The 21,884-nt window shown below is 49.8% G+C and overlaps 3 protein-coding genes across 5 annotated transcripts; 1 reads left to right on the top strand and 2 right to left on the bottom strand.

Moving 5' to 3' along the window:
- Positions 1-1,201: 1,201 nt before the first annotated feature.
- On the bottom strand, positions 1,202-9,135 carry BORCS8 (BLOC-1 related complex subunit 8). Its single transcript, XM_066268582.1, has 4 exons — positions 8,969-9,135; positions 6,571-6,683; positions 6,028-6,092; positions 1,202-2,015 (listed from the first exon to the last, which is right to left on the bottom strand). The coding sequence occupies exons 1-4, from the start codon at positions 9,003-9,005 to the stop codon at positions 1,901-1,903; spliced, it is 330 nt and encodes a 109-aa protein (XP_066124679.1). The 5' UTR covers positions 9,006-9,135; the 3' UTR covers positions 1,202-1,900.
- A 635-nt stretch (positions 9,136-9,770) lies between these two features.
- On the top strand, positions 9,771-14,259 carry RFXANK (regulatory factor X associated ankyrin containing protein). 3 transcript variants are annotated; one of them, XM_066268554.1, is made up of 9 exons: positions 9,771-9,971; positions 10,473-10,667; positions 11,342-11,422; positions 11,559-11,624; positions 11,887-11,987; positions 12,176-12,301; positions 12,686-12,752; positions 13,055-13,135; positions 14,124-14,259. In XM_066268554.1, the coding sequence occupies exons 2-9, from the start codon at positions 10,481-10,483 to the stop codon at positions 14,126-14,128; spliced, it is 714 nt and encodes a 237-aa protein (XP_066124651.1). In that variant the 5' UTR covers positions 9,771-9,971; positions 10,473-10,480; the 3' UTR covers positions 14,129-14,259. The 3 variants fall into 3 exon arrangements, with proteins under 3 accessions (XP_066124651.1, XP_066124633.1, XP_066124642.1); XM_066268536.1 differs by having other exon boundaries at positions 9,773-9,971; positions 14,083-14,221; XM_066268545.1 differs by lacking the exon at positions 11,559-11,624 and having other exon boundaries at positions 9,774-9,971; positions 14,083-14,221.
- Positions 14,260-14,339: 80 nt separating this feature from the next.
- NR2C2AP (nuclear receptor 2C2 associated protein) lies at positions 14,340-15,794 on the bottom strand. The gene is made up of 6 exons (XM_066268569.1): positions 15,671-15,794; positions 15,428-15,580; positions 15,160-15,250; positions 14,842-14,947; positions 14,693-14,760; positions 14,340-14,479 (listed from the first exon to the last, which is right to left on the bottom strand). The coding sequence occupies exons 2-6, from the start codon at positions 15,463-15,465 to the stop codon at positions 14,363-14,365; spliced, it is 420 nt and encodes a 139-aa protein (XP_066124666.1). The 5' UTR covers positions 15,466-15,580; positions 15,671-15,794; the 3' UTR covers positions 14,340-14,362.
- Positions 15,795-21,884: the final 6,090 nt, after the last annotated feature.

Below are 21,884 nucleotides of genomic sequence, written 5' to 3'. Positions count from 1 at the left end.
AGCAGCACTCTCTCAGCCCATAAGTCACTGATGACCTGATAAGTCACTTCCACAGAAGGAAAAGCAGAGACCAGAGAGGGGGAGGGACTTGCTTAGGGTCACACAGCAGGTCAGCAGTGGAGCTAGGAGTCCAGAGCTGGATCGTAACTGCCATGCTGGGCTCTGTCTGAGAGAAGGTGTGTAAGTAAAGCAAGCAGCTGGCATGTGGCAGGGCAGGGAAATGTGGGATCTCTTCTCTGTCTTGGAGAAGAGACAGCATAGGGCCTATGGCCTGAATAAGGGGCAGAAAAAACAGAAAAAGCATGAGAGTGATGGGCTGACAATGACCGTGAGCAGCAGAGAGCACAAGATCCCCCCGACCTTGCATCTTCCCACTAACCAAACCATCCTACAAGTCTGAGTGGTTAGATGGCAGGTCCCTTCTTGGACAAAAAAAAAAGGTAGGTTAGTTCAGAGCATGGAGCACAGGAAGGCTCCTGGCCCCACTCAGCACTGACCCAGTGAGAGGGACCAAAGCTCCTCTAAGTCTCTCTGGGATCAGGTGAGAAGGGTAGGGGCAACTCCTTGGGGCTGGAATAAACCCATGCAGTATCCATGAGGTCAAAGTCAGAGGCCATCAGGCCTACTCAGCTAGGCTGAAGTGTGTGTTCCAGTCACTCTCTCAAAACCCCTGGCCTGAACCTTCAGAGCATCCTCTGTAAAAATGGAACTAGCCACTCACTTCAGAGATCATGGCTGAGACTCATGCATGGCTGGGATTCATGCATGTCTGGGTACTTCAAACCCACAGGGTTTGCAAAGAGGTGTCAGCAGCTTTCAGAAAAGCACTTTGCATTTTCAAAACAGCAGGCATAAGCAGGGCATTTGAGAGCACTTGGGAAACCATGAGTTCAAAGTAAAATCTCTGGCTTTTTGAGACCCCGCTGTGTACAGGGCACTGTGTAAGGTACTTTATGAAGTCAACTCTAGTGAAGGCTGTCACCAACCTGCAGCAGAGCAGCCAAAGCCAGGTGATTAATGCAAATAAATCTGGATAAACCCTTGCATGTTACCCTCAGAGGGAAGAGTGCTGCACATCCATTTGTCTTAGTTCTTAGACAGCAACACAGACATTTTCTTCTTTCTAAATGCCTGTGGGGGACAGAACTTCAAGATGTGGGAGCCAGACACATCTCCAAGTAAAGTTACAGCTAACAGCATGTACGTGTATGTTCAAACACATATTTATTAAATGATAATGAAAACAAAAACAAAAGGAACTCCTTCCAACACTCTCTTCCCAGTGTGCAAGAGCTGTAAGTGCTTTCCATTTTTAGATCATCTGGATTGTAGCTCGAAGCCTCCTCTAGCTCTAGGCACCCTCCCTGCTACCTACCTTGCTGACCCCACTTCCCCATTGCTCACCTGCTCTAGCACACCTATCTTTTAGATGTTCTTCCAACACATCTAGCTCCCCAGAGCCAGGGCCTCTGTCCTCACCACTGCCCTGCCTGGAAATCATCCCACATCATGTCCATCAGTAAGTCTTTCAAGCCCCCATTTGCACTTCCTCAGACTCATCAGAATGGTTCCACATCCCCTTTTCTCCTTTAAACATGTCTGAAATGCTCTAATCTGTGATTACCTGGTTGCTGTGCTTCCCTGTGAGATGAGCATGTCTTTTCTGGTCTCTCTGTCCCCAGCACCCAGCCCAGGACTGGGCACACAGCAGAGCTCAGGATCTGGGTACTGAGTGACTGAACTCTCCTGCTACAGATACCAAAGGAGAAGAGGAAGCCACCAGATACTGTGAGGTGAGGAAAGGGAGCCGTCCAAGGAGTGATAGGTGGCAGTTCCTGGCTGAGTGGCAAAGGTCCTTACAGCAAGGAGGCTGAGAGTAGCAGGTGCAGGTGGTCCGGAGCTACCTGTGACCCTGGGTAGTGGCGTTCATGTGGTCCCGGATGCTGATGGCCTGTTTGAGGAGACCTTCCACACTGCGGAAGTAGACGCTGCTGTCGACAAGGTTCTTCACCGCACTATAATGGGAGGATAGATCTGATAGGCACCACCCCCCTGCTCATCCACCAACTGAAGCTCAGCAAGTACCTGGGGGATTTCCTGGGCCTTCCGGAGGGTTCATCATGAGCTCAGAGTTTAGATTTTCCTGCCAAGCCTAGAGAATATTATACGACAGAGCAATGACAATCCCTGCTGCTAGGCCATCTAATGTTCTGAAGGAGCTATAAGTATGTAAAGGTAGCCTCAAAAATACCTTGCAAGCCCTGGCTGGTTGGCTCAATGGTAGAGCATCTGCCCGGTGTGTGGATGTCCCGGGTTCGATTCCTGGTCACAGCACACAGGAGAAGTGACCATCTCTGCTTCTCCACCCTTCTCCTCTCCCTATTATCTCTCTCTTCCCCTTCCACAGCCAAGACTCCATTGGAGCAAGTTGGCCCAGGTGCTGAGGATGGCTCCATGGCCTCTGCCTCAGGCACTAGAATGGCTCTAGAAGCAACGGAGCAAGGCCCCAGATGGGCAGAGCATCATCACCCCCCCGTGGCCTTGCTGGGTGGATCCTGGTTGGGAGCATGCGGGAGTCTGTCTCTCTGCCTCCTGGCTTCTCACTTAAGAAAAATGCAATAAAAAAAATACCTTGCTTTCCTCTTAGATAACCTACTCCTACCTCTGGAGGAAGCTTATCAATTCTACTGAACAGCTCTAAAGGGGAGTTTAGATGGAACCAGGATAACTCATTACCGAGGGGATACTACCCAAAGCTGTGCTTAGCTCTAGTGTTAACACCACAATGTTGAATGTCTAATGAAAATGTCCCTTCTGATGGTACTGCAGGAAAACATTTACCCAAACGCATAAGGTCTTGCTAATGCCAGAAAGTCACCTGTGCAACAATATCTGGAGTAAAAATAAAAGTGTTGTTTTAAAGTCCTTCTTTTTCTTTTCTTTTTTTTTTACAGAGAGAGGGATAGATAGGGACAGACAGACAGGAATGGAGAGATGAGAAGCATCAATCATCAGTTTTTCGCTGCGACACCTTAGTTGTTCATTGATTGCTTTCTCATATGTGCCTTGACCGCGGGCCTTCAGCAGACCGAGTAACCCCTTGCTCTAGCCAGCAACCTCGGGTCCAAGCTGGTGAGCATTTTTGCTCAAACCAGATGAGCCCACGCTCAATCTGGCAACCTCGGGGTCTCAAACCTGGATCCTCTGCATCCCAGTCCGACGCTCTATCCACTCGCAACTGCCTGGTCAGGCTAAAGTCCTTCTCTTAAAAAAAAAAAAAAGGTCATTTCCATTTATTATCAGTGAGGGATCTGCTTGGAAGTGGCCGTAAGATCAAGGGGAGGAGTGTTTGCATCACTCAGTCTCTTAACTTGTTCATCTTATGCCAAGTGTAGTCAGCTTTTCTTATATTTATTTACTTATTTTCTTCTTTCCAAGTGAGAGGAGAGAAGACAGAGAGACAGACTCTCACATGCGGCCCAACTGGAATCTACCTGGTAACCCCCATCTGGGGCTGATGCTCTGCCCATCTGGAGCCATGTTTGCAACCAAGCTATTTTTAGTGCCTAAGGTGATGGCTCCATGGAGCCATCCTCAGTGCCTGGGGCGAATGCACTCAAACCAATTGAGCCATGACTATGGGAGGGGAAAAGAGAGAGAGGGAGAGAGAGGGAGGGAAGGGGAGAGAGGGAGAGAGGGAGAAAGAGAGGGGGGGAGGGAGGGGGATGGAGAAGCAGATGGGTGCTTCTCCTGTGTGCCCTGACCAGGAATTGAACCTGGGACTTCCACATGCTGGGCAGATGCTCAACTACTAAGCCAACTGGCCAGGGCCACAGTCAGCTTTTCTATCATTGGATTGTCCAAATTGATTTAAAAACTCATTAATAAAACAAGAAAAAATATTTTTAAAGGAACAAAAAAAAAATCTCACTAATATAAGCTCACTATTGAATACTTTACCCCAATTTAACATCTTTTAATTTTATACCGTTAACACTGCATAAAGCATTTTGAACAATCAAAAGCCAAGGGCTCTTTAATATCCATAAAGGAAACATGTTCTTTTAGCATTAGGGAAATTCAATCTCCCTAAAAGAAGCATTCAGAGCTCAGAGCCTACTGGCCTCCTGCCCCAACTAACATGGTCCAGTGGAACTTTCTAGAACATAAGACACACTTTATCCACTGAGATGGTTGCTCAGCACTTGAAATGTGGCTAAAGAGACTGAGGAGCTGAACCTTCCATTTTATTTCATTTTAATACATTAAAATTTAAATGTGCAGCCCAGGTGGACCAAGCTGGACAGTGTAGCTAGAGGAACCAAGAGAAAGCAGAGATTGTGACACACTCTTGCTTTAGCCTGGGCCTTGCTGATGAGGTCACGGCTGTTTGGGAGCTGAGCCCTGAGACAGAAACTCTTTATTTCTTCTCTACTCTTCCTTAAACTAAGAAGGGCCTTTGCGACTGCTATCCTCAGGAAGATGCCATTTGTCCAGGTCATCCATTGTCCCCGTGGAGGGGCTAGGACTGCTGATGGTAGAACACTCAGCTCAGTGGCCCTGGCAGCAGAAACTCCTGTCAAAGAACCTTTGCCCACACAACAGAACAGGCAAGCAAATCCCATGGTGCCACAAATGAGAAGTGCTGAGAGTGTCCAGCCTCCACCAAATGACCCACAGGCAATGCCAGGGGCAAACAGCACCTCTAAATAAAGTGGCCAAACTCCTGAGGCAAGTGGAACGAGTCGGGGCACTAAATACTGTTGAGGAAGGAACAGAAGCACAGGAGAAAAGGCCAGCAAACCTGTCAGAATGCAAAGAAACATCAGCTACCGCTTTTCACTCTCAGACATCTTTCCCCTGGGGGGGGAAAACAATCTGAAAATTTAAAGAAAATTAAACAAACAAAAAAATGGTACACACAGGGCCTGACCTGTGGTAGCGCAGTGGATAAAGCATTGACCTGAAATGCTGAGGTCACCAGTTCAAAACCCTGGGCTTGCCTGGTCAAGGCACATATGGGAGTTGATGCTTCCTGCTCCTTCCCCTTCTCTTTCTCTCCTCTAAAATGAATTAAAAAAAAAAAAGAATGAAAAAAAATGGTACATACACCCACATTCACAGCAGTATTATTCACAATAGCTAAAATATGGATGCAACCCAAACGCCCATTGACAAATAAATGGAAAAAGCAAAATGTGGAGTTTTACTCATCCTTAAAAGGAAGAATATTCCAATTTGTACCACAACGTGAGTACATACCACAACCTTGAGGACGTTATGCTGAGTGAAAGAAGACAGACATTAAAAAGTACTGTGATTCCACTTACGTGAGGTCCCTAGAGTAGTCAAATTATAGAAACAGAAAGTAGAATGGTAGGTACCAGGGACTACGGAAGTAGGGATGAGAAGTTAGTGTATAATGGAAACAGAGTTCCCGTTATGCAAGATGAAAAGTCTGACCTGTGGTGGCGCAGTGGATAAAGCGTCGACCTGGAAATGCTGAGGTCGCCAGTTCAAAACCCTGGGCTTGCCTGGTCAAGGCACATATGGGAGTTGATGCTTCTAGCTCCTCCCCACCTTCTCTCTCTGTCTCTCTCTCCTCTCTCTCCCTCTCTGTCTCTCTCTCTCCCTTTCTCTCTCTCTAAAATGAATAAATAAAATTTAAAAAAAAGAAAAGAAAAGTCTGGAAATGGATGGTGGTGATGGTTGTACAACAATGTGAATGTACTAAATGCCACTGAACTATACACTTAAAAGTGGTAAGATGATAACATTTATGTTTCCCAATCCTTATTACGCACTCTATGACAGATGTGGAGGGCCTCAGTACTGGGAAGAAACCAGCCCGAGGTACACAGAGGTGGAGCAAATAGCGAGAAGTGCGGGCCTAGGCTAGAACCTGCTGTGTGGCCAGGTGAGTTGACACTGCAAGACAGGGCCTACTGGACAGCTGGCTGAGATGCCCCTGAATGTCCAGGTGTGACCCTGGGGCGATCCTGGCAATGGGGAGGCTGTGGTGCTCACCTGCAGGCATACTCCACTGTGTAGATGGCTCCCTGGCTCTGCTCCTCCCACCGCTGCATGTCTGCCTGCAGGGGGTGGAGTGGGGTGGGCAGCGGTTAGAGGGAGAAGCTACCACTTCTATCACTCCAGTCTGTAAGATGGAGTACCTGATCACCATGGCTGCAGGGACTGGCCTCCTTCAGCCCCCAACCTTTCTTCCTACAACTTCCCTCCTTCATGAGTCCAGGCTTTCTGTGAACACCTGGCTACTATGTTTTGGAGTCTTTGTATCGACTGTTCCCTCTGCCTGGCATGCTCTTCTCTCTTCACAGAGCTGCAGTCTTCTCACCATACAGGTCACAACTAATGTAGGCCTGTTGTTCCTTCTTCTAAATCAACCCCACATCTGCCCACCATGGCCCTAAACTGGCTCAGTGACCACATGCCTCCTTGCTGATGTCCCAGCCTTGACTCATACCTCAACAGCTTCTGCTCTATCAGCAGACCCCAGCTCATGATGTACAGACCCTGTGGCGGCTGGTGGCAGGGGTGCCTGGAGCTCACCTTATGCTGGGCCAGCTCTGGGAGAGAGCGGCGCACGTGCTCCTGAAGCCGGTACAGGGCCACTGATGGTTCGTTGGCCAGGACGTAGACGCTCTCAGTGAACTTATCTGTGACTGGGTTCAGGATTGACAGGAGGTATAAGGTGGCAGAATAAGGGACGGGGGGCAGGAGTACACAGAGACAAAGCATAAGACCTGACTGCTCAACCTGAGTTCAGCCAGAGCAGTGAAGAGTGTCTGTTGTCCCTCCTAGTAGGTAGATCACCTGTGGCCCAGGTGATAAGTTAAAGAGGATGGTCACAGAAGGCCTCATTCATGAAATTATCAATGCATCCTGTGAACTCATGATCTTTCCCCGCCCAAGCCCACTTGTAGTGGACACCCCTGCTGCCCACTTGGATCCCCTGCACATTCCTTTTATCCCAGTGAATAAACCTGAGATTCCTCCTCAAAGGATCTGCTGGTTACAGGATCTGAAAATGCCTGGAAGTTTACGTCCTTCAGTGGCCCTTAGCCATGACAAACCATTGAGGGGTATGAAAACCCGTGTCCCTTGCTATGTGTTGGGACAATTGGGAGGCGTGACTAATCCCCTAAACCTCCTTGTTGAATCAGACTGAGGCCTCTCTCTGAGGGGTTTTATCTGAAGTTGCTCCTTGCTCAGCCCCCTCTCCAACCCTGTTCTGCTTCCCCTCTCCCTTGTGGGGCTCTCCTGGTAAGTTAATTGCACACAAATCCTCATCCCAGGGTCTGCATTCCCTGTCAGCTGGTCATTCACACTGTCTATGAGCAGATCCTTCTGCTTCTGCCACAAAACAAAGCCCAATCTCACCCATTCTTACCACTGCATTGAACCCACTCATGCAGGCATGGCTGCCTCCCACCAGGATACCAGACTCAGCCCCTCCTGGTCTCTCTGCTTCCCCTGCTGCCAAGAGTCCCATCTCCATGGAACAGATGGAGTGGATTCCTAATGAACACATTAAATATGTTCCTCCCTTGCTTGGAATCCTCCTACAGTTCCCATCAGCCTGAGAAGAAAATCTGCTTTCCTCACCATGGCCCCTAAGGTCCTGTGTGTTCTGCCTGCTGTTGACCTCCCTGTCCTCTTCACGTTCCACTTAGGCACAATGGCCTCCTGGCTGTTACTTGAACACTCTCTGCACTGTCCAAAAGAACTTTCGAAGATGATTAAAAGGTTCTATAATCTATACTGTCCAATATGGTAGCCACTAGCCACAGGTAACTACTGGGCACTTGAAATGAAACTAATGTGACTCAAAAACTGAGATTTTAACTTTACCTAATGTTAATTAATTTAAATACCCATGAATACTGTGACTAGTAGCTACTGTATTACAATACAGCTCTGAACACTTTGCCATTTCAGGCCCTTTGCATCTACTGTTCCTGCCACCAACATACCCTTCTCCCCCTGGTTTTTCTTCATCCCTCATGTCTCAGGTGAAATGTAACCTCCTGGGCAACGACTTTCCTGATCACCAAGCTTAATCAGATGTCCCCCATTCTCAACCTCAGCACCTTGTTAATTTCTCTTATACTTAGATTCTTGTTCTTTACTAGGTTACATGTTTACAGGAAAAAATTAAAGCTTGGATTAGTAAGGGCAGGGGCTTCTCTGAGCTTAGTTTGATCATCTGTAAAAATTCAATGATAACAGTACCCACACGTGAGGTTTGCTACAGAGGTGGACTCGACGCTACTGCCCAAGGCAGTGTGATTGGCAAGAGAGAGAACCCTGGTGCCTGAGTCAAGGGAGTTGTGAGTCTATCCAGTGTGATCAGTCTGGCTCACTGGCCAGCCTGGCACCTCCAAACTGTATAGATTATACAATACTCTTTTACTCTCATTTCAAAAATGAGCACGTAATAGCTTACACCTCAGTGTTGTTGTAAAAAAGGTGGAATTAAAAATACTTGTTCCTGCTAATTAACTCGAAATAACGTGTGTAATAAAATTGAAAAAAACTTTATAATTTAAAAAGTTTGGCATTTTGTAATTTGTAACTACGTGATTTATAAATATGTGGTAAGTCAATGTAAACACACAAATGCATAAATCTACAGGAAACAATATGCACAACGATTGCCACGCCCCAAGCTTTCTTTCAAAACTTTACAAATATCAGGTCATTGAGTTCTTACAAGCCTGTGAGGGGCAGGGGAGGGAGACTATAAGCCCCATTTTAGAGGTAACAGAACCAAGGCACGGGGACTTTCTAAAGGTTTCAGAACTAGTCTGCGTCCGAATCAGGATTCGATGGCAATTTAATTCCTGCCCCTCACGCTCCCTCCCCGCCTTTGCTCCCTCTCTCCTTCTGTCAGGTTGCCCCTCCGCGAGTTCCTGGGCCCTCTGTCCAACCCGGGGCCTCGCATTACCTTTCTTCCCCTTGAGCTGCATCTCGGGTTCCTCCATAGCGACTGCGGCCCGTGAAACCTGAGAACCGGAACCGGAAGTCTGAAGGTAGTGACGGTTGCCTAAACCTTCGCCTGCAGAACTGGGTTTGGCCCTGCTATAATTCCAGTAACTATTGGCCTGCTCTCTCCATTCCTCTGTCTCTACCTAGACAGAAGAGGAGTAGGGCATGAGAGACTGAAGAAGTGGGCACACCAAGAGATGGGTGAGGAAGGGGCGAGGAGCCCCTGAATCTCCAGCAGTGACACCGTGGCGGGGAGGGGCAAGGGTTCCCTCCCTTCCTGAATCCCCTTTTCCAAGGATGAATGAATTGGGGGAACGCTCCACACACTGTTCACTTTGGGCCGTATAAACGGCCTCTTTGTACTCCACCGCTGCCATCAAGTCCCGCACATGCTCATGAGCCCCAAGACCGCACAGTGAACACCGTTAGGAATCAAGACAAGAGAGTCGCCCCTTTAAATCTTGGACGCCCCGCCTGCTTCCTCCCCGACAGCCTTCAAAGGGAGAAAGCCCCGCCCACCCGCCTGAAAGTGGAGCCGATGAACTCGCTGCAGGCTCGGTAAAATCTTCAGACCTCTGAGGCTCCGCCTATTTCTCCAGATCCTGCCTAGTTCTCTTCGGTGCTTCGGGAACCAGAATGCGCAGGCGCAATTGCACTGCTCGGGCCCAACGGAAACCACATCCTTCTCCCAATCCTTAAAGGGCCAGAAGTATCTCCAACTGACTGCCTTCCGCACTTTTGGGGGCCGGGGTGCGCAGGCGCACTGGGGGAGCGCTGGGGTGGGGGTAGTGGTTGTGTATCAAGTTGCTCTGTGTCCCGGCAGAAGAAGACAGGGCGCCGAGGGTCCAGACTCCAGCTTGTTCCCCTTTATATTAATTGGAGGAGAAAAGTTTGTGAATTGGGCCTCCAAGTTTTGGAGGACCGGGCTTGCGGTGTGGGGTGATAGAGAAGGTTCGTTGGAGGTGAGTGGACCTCCTGGATCGGTTTGGAAGGGGTGGGTAGGATGGGACCAATTACATTTTTGTTGAGTCCTCAGCCATACCGAGGATCACCCTCCAAAAAATAAGCACAGCAAACGTTTATTAAGCTCTGTTGGTGTTTAAGGCCCCCTGCTCAGCTATGTATATACATGACTTCTAGACCTCATTTCCCCATTTTGTTAATGAGGAAATAGGTTTAGAGTAGTTAAGGCATGTGCCCAAGTTCTTACACACTGTAAGTGGAGGAATTCCAACCCAGATAGTTGATTTTACAACCAGGGCTTTTAAGCAATGCCTGTTGCATGTGCCCTGGTGGTGGGGAGGAGTGGCCCTGAAAAGCAGCTGGACTCTGATTTAATTTCCCTAATGAGTCTGAGGAGTTTACACACTCTCACCGTGCAAGGCGGGTTATGCAGTTGGTGCCCACTTAATAAGAGTTGTTGATAATTATTGTCATCTCTCCCATTTTGGTGCCTCCACCAGCTTCCCCCATGGAGCCCAACCAGCCTCCAGAGGACCTCAGCCTATCCCAGCAGTCCCCCACTCCAGGATTTGGGGACCCTGAAGACCCCAGGGATGAGGCCCCAGATGGCTCAGACACAGTGGTACTCAGTCTCTTCCCCTGCACCCCGGAGCCTGGGAATCCTGAACCTGATGCTGGCACCTCTTCACCTCAGGGTAGGTACTTGCCCTGAGTTCTAGCCTCTGGGATGCAAGGACTGTGGAATGTCAGGCCCAAGAAGGGACCTCTGTCTTTATGTCCCAATACTAGGACATACATGCCTTTCTGTTCCACCTGGCAAGGAATTGCTTGCTTTCATTGTCTTAAAATTTGCATAACCTAAGTTACCATTTTAACCAGAATTGCACACATTTTAATGGCAGTAAATGCTTTCACAGTGGCAGGTAACCCCAACCTCTATCAATACTTCTAGAACATTTTCATCACCCCAAAACGAAACCCCACCTGGGCCACTCCTCAGCACCTGAGGCATGACTTTCACACAAGCAGAAGGACCCTGAAGCTGCCATTTTCTCAGGAGACCTTATGGCCTTGCCCTGTACCTTATTTAACATCTCTCATGACAGGGCCCAGGACCCCACTCAGGGTACTCCCAAGAGTTGCCTTTTTTGAGGAACAACAGAGTCTGAAATTCTTCAGATTTTTAGGAAGTGACCTGTTGATGTCTATGGGGACATCCCAATTGGCCAATGGGCCCTGCACTTCCAGCTTTTCAGGGTTCAACTGCAGTAGCATCAGTGGAGAGTGGATGGGGGAGTCACACAGTGTCTTTGATAGTTCTAAGCCAGGGTCTGGCTTAAAGCCCCAGAACCCTTTTTTCTCCCATCAGGCAGCTCCCTGAAGCACTCCACAACGCTTACCAACCGGCAGAGGGGGAATGAGGTCTCAGCCCTACCGGCTACCCTGGACTGTGAGTGGCACCTGTCCCAGGGTGAGGGGTGTGGGGTAGCAAGGTGGCAGGGTGGAGAGGAGCAACTTGGGACAGAAGGTAACCTGAGGCACAGCAGAGATGGGATGAGTGAGGATACTGCCTCTTCTGGCTCTAGCCCTATCCATCCACCAGCTTGCGGCCCAGGGAGAGCTGAGCCAGCTGAAGGAACATCTGAGGAAAGGTGTGTGTCCTCACCCATGCATGCATGGTATATACCTTTGCTTATTTGACCTCATGTGCTGGTATATGCACGTGGGTGCTGTCATGACCTGTGAGTGTCCATGTGTGCCTCTGTCTACAACATGTGTGTACAAGTGAGGCCAGTTGAGTGTATCTACATGTATTCCCTCATCTGATCCCTGCCGCCTACCCACGCCCTGCTCCCACAGCTTTGGGGAGAATGGACAGGGGTACAGCTCAGTAGTACCACCCCCTCCTGCCAGGTGATAACCTCATCAACAAGCCAGACGAGCGTGGCTTCACTCCCCTCATCTGGGCCTCGGCCTTTGGAGAGATTGAGACCGTCCGCTTCTTGCTTGAGTGGGTGCGTCCCTGCCCAGCTGGGGGCTTCCAGGGACTCGAGGGCGGGCCATTTTTCAGCTGAGTCTGCTGGTGCCATGTCTGTAAGACATGACTGCCATGAGGACCCCAGGATTCCAGTGGGTTCTCCCACTCCTCCCATAACCTCTTTCTCTACACCTGTCCTATCCCTGCTGCCTCTGCTCCCCCCAGGGTGCCGACCCCCACATCCTGGCCAAGGAGCGGGAGAGTGCCCTGTCACTAGCCAGCACAGGTGGCTACACAGACATTGTGGGGCTGCTGCTTGAACGTGACGTGGACATCAACATCTACGACTGGGTGAGGCAGCACACACCAGCCCTGGGCTCCTTGCAGGGTACCAGGCCAGCTCTGGATGCTAAGAACATAAGACAAACTCATCCCTGAGCCTCACAGAGCTCCCAGTTTTTTGGGGGTGGGGGGTGCAGAGCCAATAAACAGTCAGCTGAGATGCAGTGAGTAATGCTGTAAATGGCAGGTGCACAGGCAGCTGCCAGATCCAGGATAGCCTGCTCAGCCAAGGGAGGGCAGGGAAGATTAGCTGAAGAGGGACATCTAAGCTGGGCCCCAAAAGAGGAGCTAGATGAGCCAGGTGACAAGCAGGAGAAGGAACCACATTAAATTGGAGGGTGCTGGGTGTGTGAGAATTCAGTAAAAATAGTGTTGGTTGCCCCTGCCTGACAGAATGGAGGGACGCCACTGCTGTATGCCGTACGTGGGAACCATGTGAAGTGTGTGGAGGCCTTGCTTGGTAAGTGAGTGTAGAGGCTGGCCCAGGGGGCCCCAGAGCCCTTCTTGAACGGATCTTACCTGCTTTTCCCAGAAGGCAGATTAGGGGACAGGATGTGGTAGGACACCATAGTAGTCTGTCCTCAGGGACCCAGGAGGTGGGGTTCTGCTGGCCACATTCCCAGGAGAGCTCAGTCTCTTCCAAGGCCACACTGGCAACCAGCAGACCTGGGGCTGCATCATTGGGGATCACTGGATCTCCAGAATCCTGTGCCCCATTCTGGGCTCCCAGTCTTACCCTGCAGCACCTGCTCTACTTTGTAGCCCGAGGAGCTGATCTCACCACGGAGGCCGACTCTGGCTACACCCCAATGGACCTTGCTGTGGCTCTGGGATACCGAAAAGGTCAGCCTGAGACGCATGGGCAGAGACACATGGGGCAGTGACAGGGTGCGGTAGGTGGGGTGACCACAGAGGGTACACAGGGCATCCCTTTCAGATGTCAGATGCTGGCAACAAGAGTGTTTGTAATAGAAAACATTGAGTACCACTGTGTACCTGGCCTGGGCATGTGCTAGGCCTGGTTCTCAGGGGGCTTCACCTGAACTGAGGTGTGGAGGCCAATGTGTCAGTGATTGGAGTCAAGATGGGGACAGGCACTCAGAGGTCCAAAGGAGGCCCTGGTCCCATCTCAGGATGGATGGAAGTCAGGGAGGGCTTCCTGGGGACTCAAGAGGAGGGAGGATGGTCCAAGCTAGAGAAACAGCATATGCAGAGGCCTGGCAGGGTGAGGACATCCAGAGGGAGGGAGCTAGGCTGCAGTGCACAGGCAGACCCGTTTGACTCCCCACTTCTCCCTTTGCTTCCCTACCCATGAAACAGTGTGAGCCTAACAAAAGCAACCCCCTAGGGTGGTGGGGGGAATCGAGGGCTTGGGAAACATCCCCTCCTTGCTTCAAGGAGTCTTTCTCCATTTGGGACAAATCAATCCTCATAGCTCTTCTCATCTTTTTATAAATATCATAGTTCGCCAATTTAATTTTGTAAGGAATATTTTTGTAACTCTGAAATGCCTCCAAAAATGTATTTTTATAAACTTTGGGGAAATTGAGGTCCCTGAGATAGGGGCCTCAGGCTTCCCAGCTGTGTCTTGGGAGGGGCATGGATTTCCCTATATACAAAATGGGTCCTCCTTCCATGTTCCACTGTGAGAAAGTCCATGTTTGTCCCTGGAGGTGCAGTTCTCAGGACAGGACCCCCCAGCTCCTCCCCAAAAGGGAGGGTGCAGGTGGGCTTGTGCCTCTGCAGCCTTAACCCCATCATGGCCCACCTTTTCCTTGTCCTGTTTCCAGTGCAACAGGTGATTGAGAACCACATCCTCAAACTCTTCCAGAGTAACCTGATGCCCGATGATCCTGAGTGAAGGCCACCGGCCCCCCAGGGACTCAAGACACTCAGGGAACAAATGGTTGGCCCAGAGTTGGGAGAACCCAGAACTGGCTTCAAAGGCAGCTCTTGTACAGATGGTGGGAGGGGGTCCTTTTGAAAGAAATCAATAAACCTGTGCAGAACTTGAAGGATTTTGCTGTGCTTTCATGAATGTTTCCTGGAGGAGGTGGCAGCCCAGTGGTCTCACATCTTCTCCCCCAGTACTCTCAGGTGGTAGATGACCATACGGCCAAAAAAGTCAGTGGCGTCCTCAAATGTTACCTTTAGCCGGTCCACCTCAGCAGCTGGCACAGAGAAGGTGTGAACACAGAGTCAAGGGAAACAGGTGGCTTGTCATTTAACTGTCTGCCAACCCCCACTCAATCCCAGTTCAGACACCACTGTTGGCCCCTCTGGGACACACAAAACAAGTTACCATCAGCCCATTTCACAGATGAAGTAATGCAGGCCTAGAGGCCACTTGCTCAAGGTCACACACAGGACCTACAACTTTCAGAGGCCAAGGCAGGATATCTGAATTGAATTGTTGTCTTCAGGGTAGAAGTCCACAATCTTATTAAGAGCCTCACTCCCCTGAGAACCTGTGGCAGGGAAAGGAGCAGACTGTGAAGCCAGGGTGCCCCCTCCAAGGCCCTCTCCCCTCTTCCAAGGTCTTACAGTACCTTCCAGGTGGCATCGACGACTGGAAAATCCCCCCTGGAACTGGATCTGCAGCTGGGAGACACGGATGCGCTGGGGAAACTCTAATATCACCCACTGGAGGGGGCCCTGGAAGCAGATAGGGGGACAGGGCTACAGTCACACCAGGCTCACACGAGTACTCTGCCCTCTCTCACAGTTGATTGATGGGGGTAGGATTCAGCATATGTTCTTTCCTGGCCAATCAGAGTGAGCCCAGCTGTGGTGGCCTGGCGTTAAGGCACCCTGGACCCCTGAATCTGATTCACATGAGCTATGGAGGATCTAGGGGGGTTCCTCACCTGGTCCGAGTTCCAGCACGTCTCCTCGTCCTGGTCAAACAGGTGCTTCTTTCCAAACTGCCGGGTGTTGCGGTTCAGCACCGAACTCACCCTGGAGGTATCAGAATCAGGGTGAGGAGAGGGGCTGAACCCAGCACCAGAGCCTGGCCACAACCCAGTCTGCCCTTCACCACCGGTTCCACAACCCCCCAGCTCTGTCCATAGAGAGTTCAATCTCAAACCGAGGAGGGTACCGCCACTGCCCGCCCCCAACTCCTCCAGACCTCACCTGCTCACTGTGTCTGCACAAACCAAAGAGTGAATCATTTCCGTTTCACAAGACCTCAGGGCTCAGAGTTGGGCTCAGCACGCGTTCAAATCCCGGAGCCAACGCAGCCGCAATAGCGAGACCTTGTTCACATCTAAGTTTGAACGTGCTCACCTGCAACACGGGTCAAGAACCGTCACTGTCCCACCCATTCCAGTCCTAAATATCGCCTTCATAGGTGGTTTCAGGGAAAATGCCAATAACCTAAGGCCAGGTGTCCTGTGGGTTTTGGAAGAGTCGCTCCGGCTCCTACCCTCAGTTTCTCCAGGAACAGAAAACCTAAAGCTGTACCCGGAACCGCGTAGACGACGCGCAGAAGCAATGTGACTCAGGCCGCTCTGTCGTGGTTTCCAGGGAGGGGTTTGGCGTGAGCCCCGCCCCCAAGTGCCAGCCTCTTAAAGGGCCCGCATCCAGTGATTGAGTTGTGGCTAGCATCTAAAAGCATCTGTGGACTGTGTGGGGGGCGCTGTCCTTTGTTGCATGCAGACACAGAGCACTGTTTTTGGAGACCGATATACTTCTTATAATGCTGTCGTCCTAGCTGGGGAAGTCTGCCAAATCCATCTCCTAACTCAGGGGTAGTCAACCTTTTTTACCTACTGCCCACTTTTGTATCTCTGTTAGTAGTAAAATTTTCTAACAGCCCACCAGTTCCACAGTAATGGTGATTTCTAAAATAGGAAAGTAACTTTACTTTATATAAAGTTTATAAAAGCAGAGTTACAGCAAGTTAAAGCATATAATAATAATTACTTACCAAGTACTTTATGTCGGATTTTGGCTAAGTTTGGTGGAATAAATCTTTATAAAACAACTTACTATAGGCCCTGGCCGGTTGGCTCAGCGGTAGAGCGTCAGCCTGGCGTGCGGGGGATCCAGGTTCGATTCCCGGCCAGGGCACATAGGAGAAGCGCCCATTTGCTTCTCCAGCCCCCTCCCCTCCTTCCTCTCTGTCTCTCTCTTCCCCTCCTGCAGCCAAGGCTCCATTGGAACAAAGATGGCCCCGGGCGCTTGGGATGGCTCCTTGGCCTCTGTCCCAGTTGCTAGAGTGGTCGCGGCAGAGTGACGCCCCAGAGAGGCAGAGCATCGCCCGGTCGGGCGCATGCGGGAGTCTGTCTGACTGTCTCTCTCCGTTTGCAGCTTCAGAAAAAAAAAACACACAAAACTTACTATAGTTAAATCTATCTTTTTATTTAAACTTTGGTTGTTCTGCTACCACCCACCATGAAAGCTGGTACACCCACTAGTGGGCGGTAGGGACCAGGTTGACTACCACTGTACTGGTAATGCAACCTGGAAACCCATGCACCTTACTGCCTCCCAGAAGCCAAAATACGAGCTCAAGATATTGATATTGTAGGTACAAAAGCATGCCAGATAGCTGGTTTGCTTAAGCATAGTCGAGATACACAAAGTTGCAGCTTTAATCCCTGGGCAGAGCACACACAGAAACAGATCGATGTTTCTGTTTGTCTTTCTTTCCCTCTTCTCTCTCTCTCTCTCTCTCTCTCAAATCAATCTATATATATATATATATATATATATATATATATATATATATATATATATATATATATATATATATATATTTTTTTTTTTTTTTTTTTTTTTTTTTTTTTAAGTAGAAATTTCTTATCAGTGTTGGCTGGGGCACGGGAAGCCCAGCCTTCAAATCTGTCTTCCCAGTAAATGCTGCCTGGGTTAGGGTTTTTGCATGGATGGGATGAACAGGAGTTTGCCAAACCAGATTACACAAAGCCTTAGATACCAGGCTAAAGATTTGGTTTACCGATTCACTAAACAACTCCTTCCACTCCCTACTGCCCAGCCCTTGTTGGACGATGCTGGAGACTGTGAGAGGCCTCAGTTCCAGCTGCACACTTGATGAGACCCCCAGTCTGGGTAATACAGAGCTATACACACACACACCCTATGCCACAGGGCCAGGGCTCAGTCAGGGGGAGAGATAGTGCTGGGATAGCAGGGTAGAAGGGTTTCCTGGAAGAAGGCATATTATGCCTGTACCTTAATGAGTGGGTAGAAACTCACCAGGGTGAGAAAAACCTTGGGGTTACGGGATCCAGGCAGGGAGAATAGCATAGCCAAAGGCCTATTTGGATGAAAGACCATGAATTTGAATAAAATATGTGGAACCAGATCCTGCTGGGCCTGGAGCAGTCACGAAGGTGTTTGAGAAAGGGCAGGATACCATCAGATCTGCATGAATGGAGGGTTCTGAAATAGATCAGCCACTGCCAGGAGGCTGTGGCTCCTGGCTTCAGCTGAATGGTCTGGGACCAAGGGCTAAAAAAAATGGTCCTCCTGGCATCCTACTAACATTGCCTAAGCAGGCTCCAAGAGAGGGTGCTGAATGGGAAACTGGGACACTAGCGGAAGGGCTGCCCCATCAGCCCCTGCCTGCCAGGAGTTCCTGCATTCAGTCATGATCTGGTGCCATCCAGACCTGGCTCTACTGGTCTCAGGATCAGAGTTGGACATGGCAGAAAACACCTCCCTCCCCCGAGAGGAAGTTAAGAAAAGCATAGACCCTGCGGGGCCCAGATCAAGTTTAAATCCTGACTGGGCCAGTCACTGACTGTATAACTGTAGACAAGCATGTGGACCTCTGAGCCTGTTTCCTCATCTGTGAACTGGAGGGAATTCTATTTCTAGAATTGCTAGAGAATTTAGTGGGCTTTTTTAGATGACACATGACAACAGTGCTGACCTTTGTTGAGAGCTCATCCTGTGTTTAACTTAAAGCCATGTTTTGTCTCCATCCACTGGCTCATTAAACCTGTTATACAAGTCCATGTAACCTAAATTTTACAGCTGAGGGTACAGCCACTGGGGCCAATGTCCCCCAGGGAAGGTGTACTTGCCCCAGGGCCCTCTACTCCTCCTGGTCTTGGCATGGAGCCGTCTTGTCCACTGGGATGAGGCCAACTCATACCCTCTTCCCACCTCCTCACTCCACTAGCGCCTAGTCATGAAAGAGCCTCCTGTTTCTCCAAGGAGTTACCAGCTGTAAGCTCCCAGCAGGGCAGCCAAAAGTGGTCCATTCATTTGCCTGAGTGAGAAGAGACTGGGCACTCCCTCCCCCTTCAGTCTAAGGGATGGAGCAGAGGGCAATTTAGAAGAACCAGGAGTTGCAACTCTGGTTTATCGTGGGAAACTGAGGCATAGAAAAGCAAAGTCATTTGGCTAAGGTCACCCAGGGGGACCAAGATTCAAACCCCAGTCTGCTTCTGAAGTTCCCTTCACTGAGCTGAGTTTTGTATTTTTCAGGGGAGGAAATGGAGGATCAGAGAGGGTCAGGAATTTGTTGAAGTCACACAGCAAGTGTGAGTCATCAGGGACTCTCTCTGGGAAGGCGGCCCCACTCATGATGGAAAACTTCCTATGAATTTGTCATCCTGCAGCAGGGCAGTGAAAGGCCCTTAAATAGCTCTGAGCCTTGGTTTTCCCCTGGGGAATAGATGTAATAGTTGTCCCAATGCCCCAGCCTGGAGAGTCCTTGAGGGTACTGGAGAGTATGATGGGGGCTCCTGGCTAGTGGTCCCTTAGGCAAAAGTCTGAGTCTGATCTATTCATAGGGGTCTGCCTGGGGCCAGCAGGGCTGGCTCATGTAGACAGACACTCTCCTTAAGTGCCAGCTGTACTTGTTGATCCTGGCAAGATGTGAGCCTGTGAGTCTGGGTAAGTGGAGGTAACAATGGGAGTGGGAGGGGTGATCAGGCACGAAGAAGGTGGGAAAACCCTGGGCTATGATGAGGTATGTTGAGTGGTGAGCATGCATTCCTGAGTGTGGCTCTGGGAGGACTGTATGTCACCATGTTGGTGATATGGTGCCAGGTGATTATCATTGAGTGCCTGCTGGCTGTAGGTGTGCCCATGGCTATAAACATGGCTAGAGGTGAACAACATGGGGAAAATGTGGGCTGTTGGTGGCAGTCAGGAAGGCTGAGGTATAGGGTTGTGTGAACAGCACTGAGTTTTTAAGTGGGAAGGGAATCTAGGTGGAGCCAGACTCACAACTGTGAGTTTGATTGTGTAGCAGGCATGACTTGTGGATGACAATGCAAGGGACTTGTGGATGACAATGCAAGGTTGTGTGTGACCTATATGAATTACATGTGGCCATGCCAGGTATGGTTATATAGGAGCCCCCTATGCAGACACTGTGTGTCTCAGATGTGACTGTGTCACAGCTGTTTATGCCATTGTATATGATAGATGTGAACCTGATTGCCTGTGCCATGTCTGTGTGTCAATGTTGAGAGGCACTGAGGGACACTGTCCACTTCTAAAATCCAGCTCTTTTCGAGGGTCTGGCCTGCTCTGGCCCACCAGCCCCCTCCCAGGCTCCCTCCACCCACCCACTCACAGCAGCCCCTGCCCTGGGGCTGCAGTATGAGGGAGACAGAGAAGGCACTCAGGGCTGGGGGTGGCTCACCCAATCTCAATGCAGGTCTATAAATAGAATAGCTCTTTGAGCCCAGCAGATTCCCAGGCAAGGTTGCCTCATTCATGGCCCTGGCAACAGCCCACCCTGGGCCCCAGGCCAGCCCTTCTAAACTCAGCCCTGGCACTAGCCAGGGGGACCAGAAGATAGGCAGAAAGGGGGTGAATGGAAGGGGGAATATTGGGGGTGGAGGTCAGCTTGCCTCTGAGGCCATAGACCCAGGCTCCCACTTGATCCATATTGTGCAACTATAATCCATCCCCCTGAGCCTTAGTTTCCCCAGCAGGAAAGTGGGCAGCAACATGATAGCAGCTGCTATTTTGTGTATTTACTTCCCACCTCATTCCCCTAGCAACCCTGCCTTAATTACTATATTCCTGTTTTAGAAAGGGAAGCTGAGGCACAGAAAAACAAAATGGCTGGCCCAGAGTCGCTCTGTTAGGAGTGGTGGAGAGGGTTTTGAATGCTGAACTTGTGGAGGCCAAGCTGCCAGCTCCCATGCACATCACACAACCACACCCAGACCCCAGTCCCCTGCCGCACTCTGTCACACCTGCCTGTCACCTGCGATACATCAGAATGATCCCTGACCTCCATCCCTCATCTGTGATGAGGAGTTAGACAGTAAACAAAGCACCTACCTCCAGACTGGCAGGCTGGGTCCATACACACAAGAATAGACACGTAAGGGAATTCAAATGGTTGGATGCCTGGCGGGCTTGCTTCCCTGGGGTCTTTCCTCATCCTTCACTCATTCCCATCTCCTCTTTGGTAATTTTGCTGAAAACATCGTGTCCTGTTTGTCCCCCACTAGACTGAGACTCACCTTCAGACATAAACAATCACATCCCTCACACACACACACACACACACACACACACACACACGCAAGACCTTCTGTCCAGTGCAGACCACTGTCAGCCCTCAGAGAATAGTACTGTGGGGAAGAAAGTAGGGGAAGGGTGGGACATCTTTAAGCTTTTTTTTTTTTTTTTTTTTGGTGGCAGAGACAGAGAGAGTCAGAGAGAGAACAGATAGGGACAGACAGACAGGAAGAAAGAGAGATGAGAAACATCAATTCTTCATTGCAGCTCCTTAGTTGTTCATTGATTGATTTCTCATAAGTGCCTTGACCATGGGGCTACAGCAGACCGAGTGACTCCTTGCTCAAACCAGCGACCTTGGGCTCAAGCTGCTGAGCCTTGCTCAAACCAGATGAGCCTGTGCTCAAGCTGGTGACCTTGGGGTCTCAAACCTGAGTCCTCCACATCCCAGTTCAACACTCTATCCGCTGTGCCACCACCTGGTCAGGCTCTTAAAGCTTTTTTTCCCCTTCATTTCCATTTTTTATTGTGGTAAAATACACAAAATATAAAATTTACCATTTTAAAGTGTGTAATTCAGTGGTGTAAGTATAGTCACATTATTGTGCAACCATCACCTCTGTCTAGTTCTAAAAACATTTTCATCATCCCAAAAGGAGACCCTGTACCCATTAGCAGCCATTCTTTATTCCTCCTTCCTCAGCCCCCCAATAACCACAAATCTGTCTCTATGGATTTGCTTGTTCTGGACATTTCATAAAAATAGACTCAATAAAACACGTGGCTTTTTATATCTCACTTCTCTCAGCATGATATATATTTTTTTTTTTGAAATCTTTTTATTTTTTCAGAGGCAGAGATAGACAGGGACAGACAGACAGGAACGGAGAGAGATGAGAAGCATCAATCATCAGTTTCTCGTTGTGCGTTGCGACTTCTTAGTTGTTCATTGATTGCTTTCTCACATGTGCCTTGACCGTGGGCCTTCAGCAGACCGAGTAACCCCCTGCTGGAGCCAGCAACCTTGGGTCCAAGCTGGTGAGCTGTTTGCTCAAACCAGATGAGTCTGCGCTCAAGCTGGCGACCTCGGGGTCTCGAACCTGGGTCCTTCTGCATCCCAGTCCGACGC

This window comes from Saccopteryx bilineata, chromosome 1 (genome assembly GCF_036850765.1).
Source record: "Saccopteryx bilineata isolate mSacBil1 chromosome 1, mSacBil1_pri_phased_curated, whole genome shotgun sequence".
Lineage (NCBI taxonomy): Eukaryota > Metazoa > Chordata > Mammalia > Chiroptera > Emballonuridae > Saccopteryx > Saccopteryx bilineata.
Note: the sequence above shows the minus strand (reverse complement) of the source record. Positions and strands in the feature narration are given on the sequence as shown.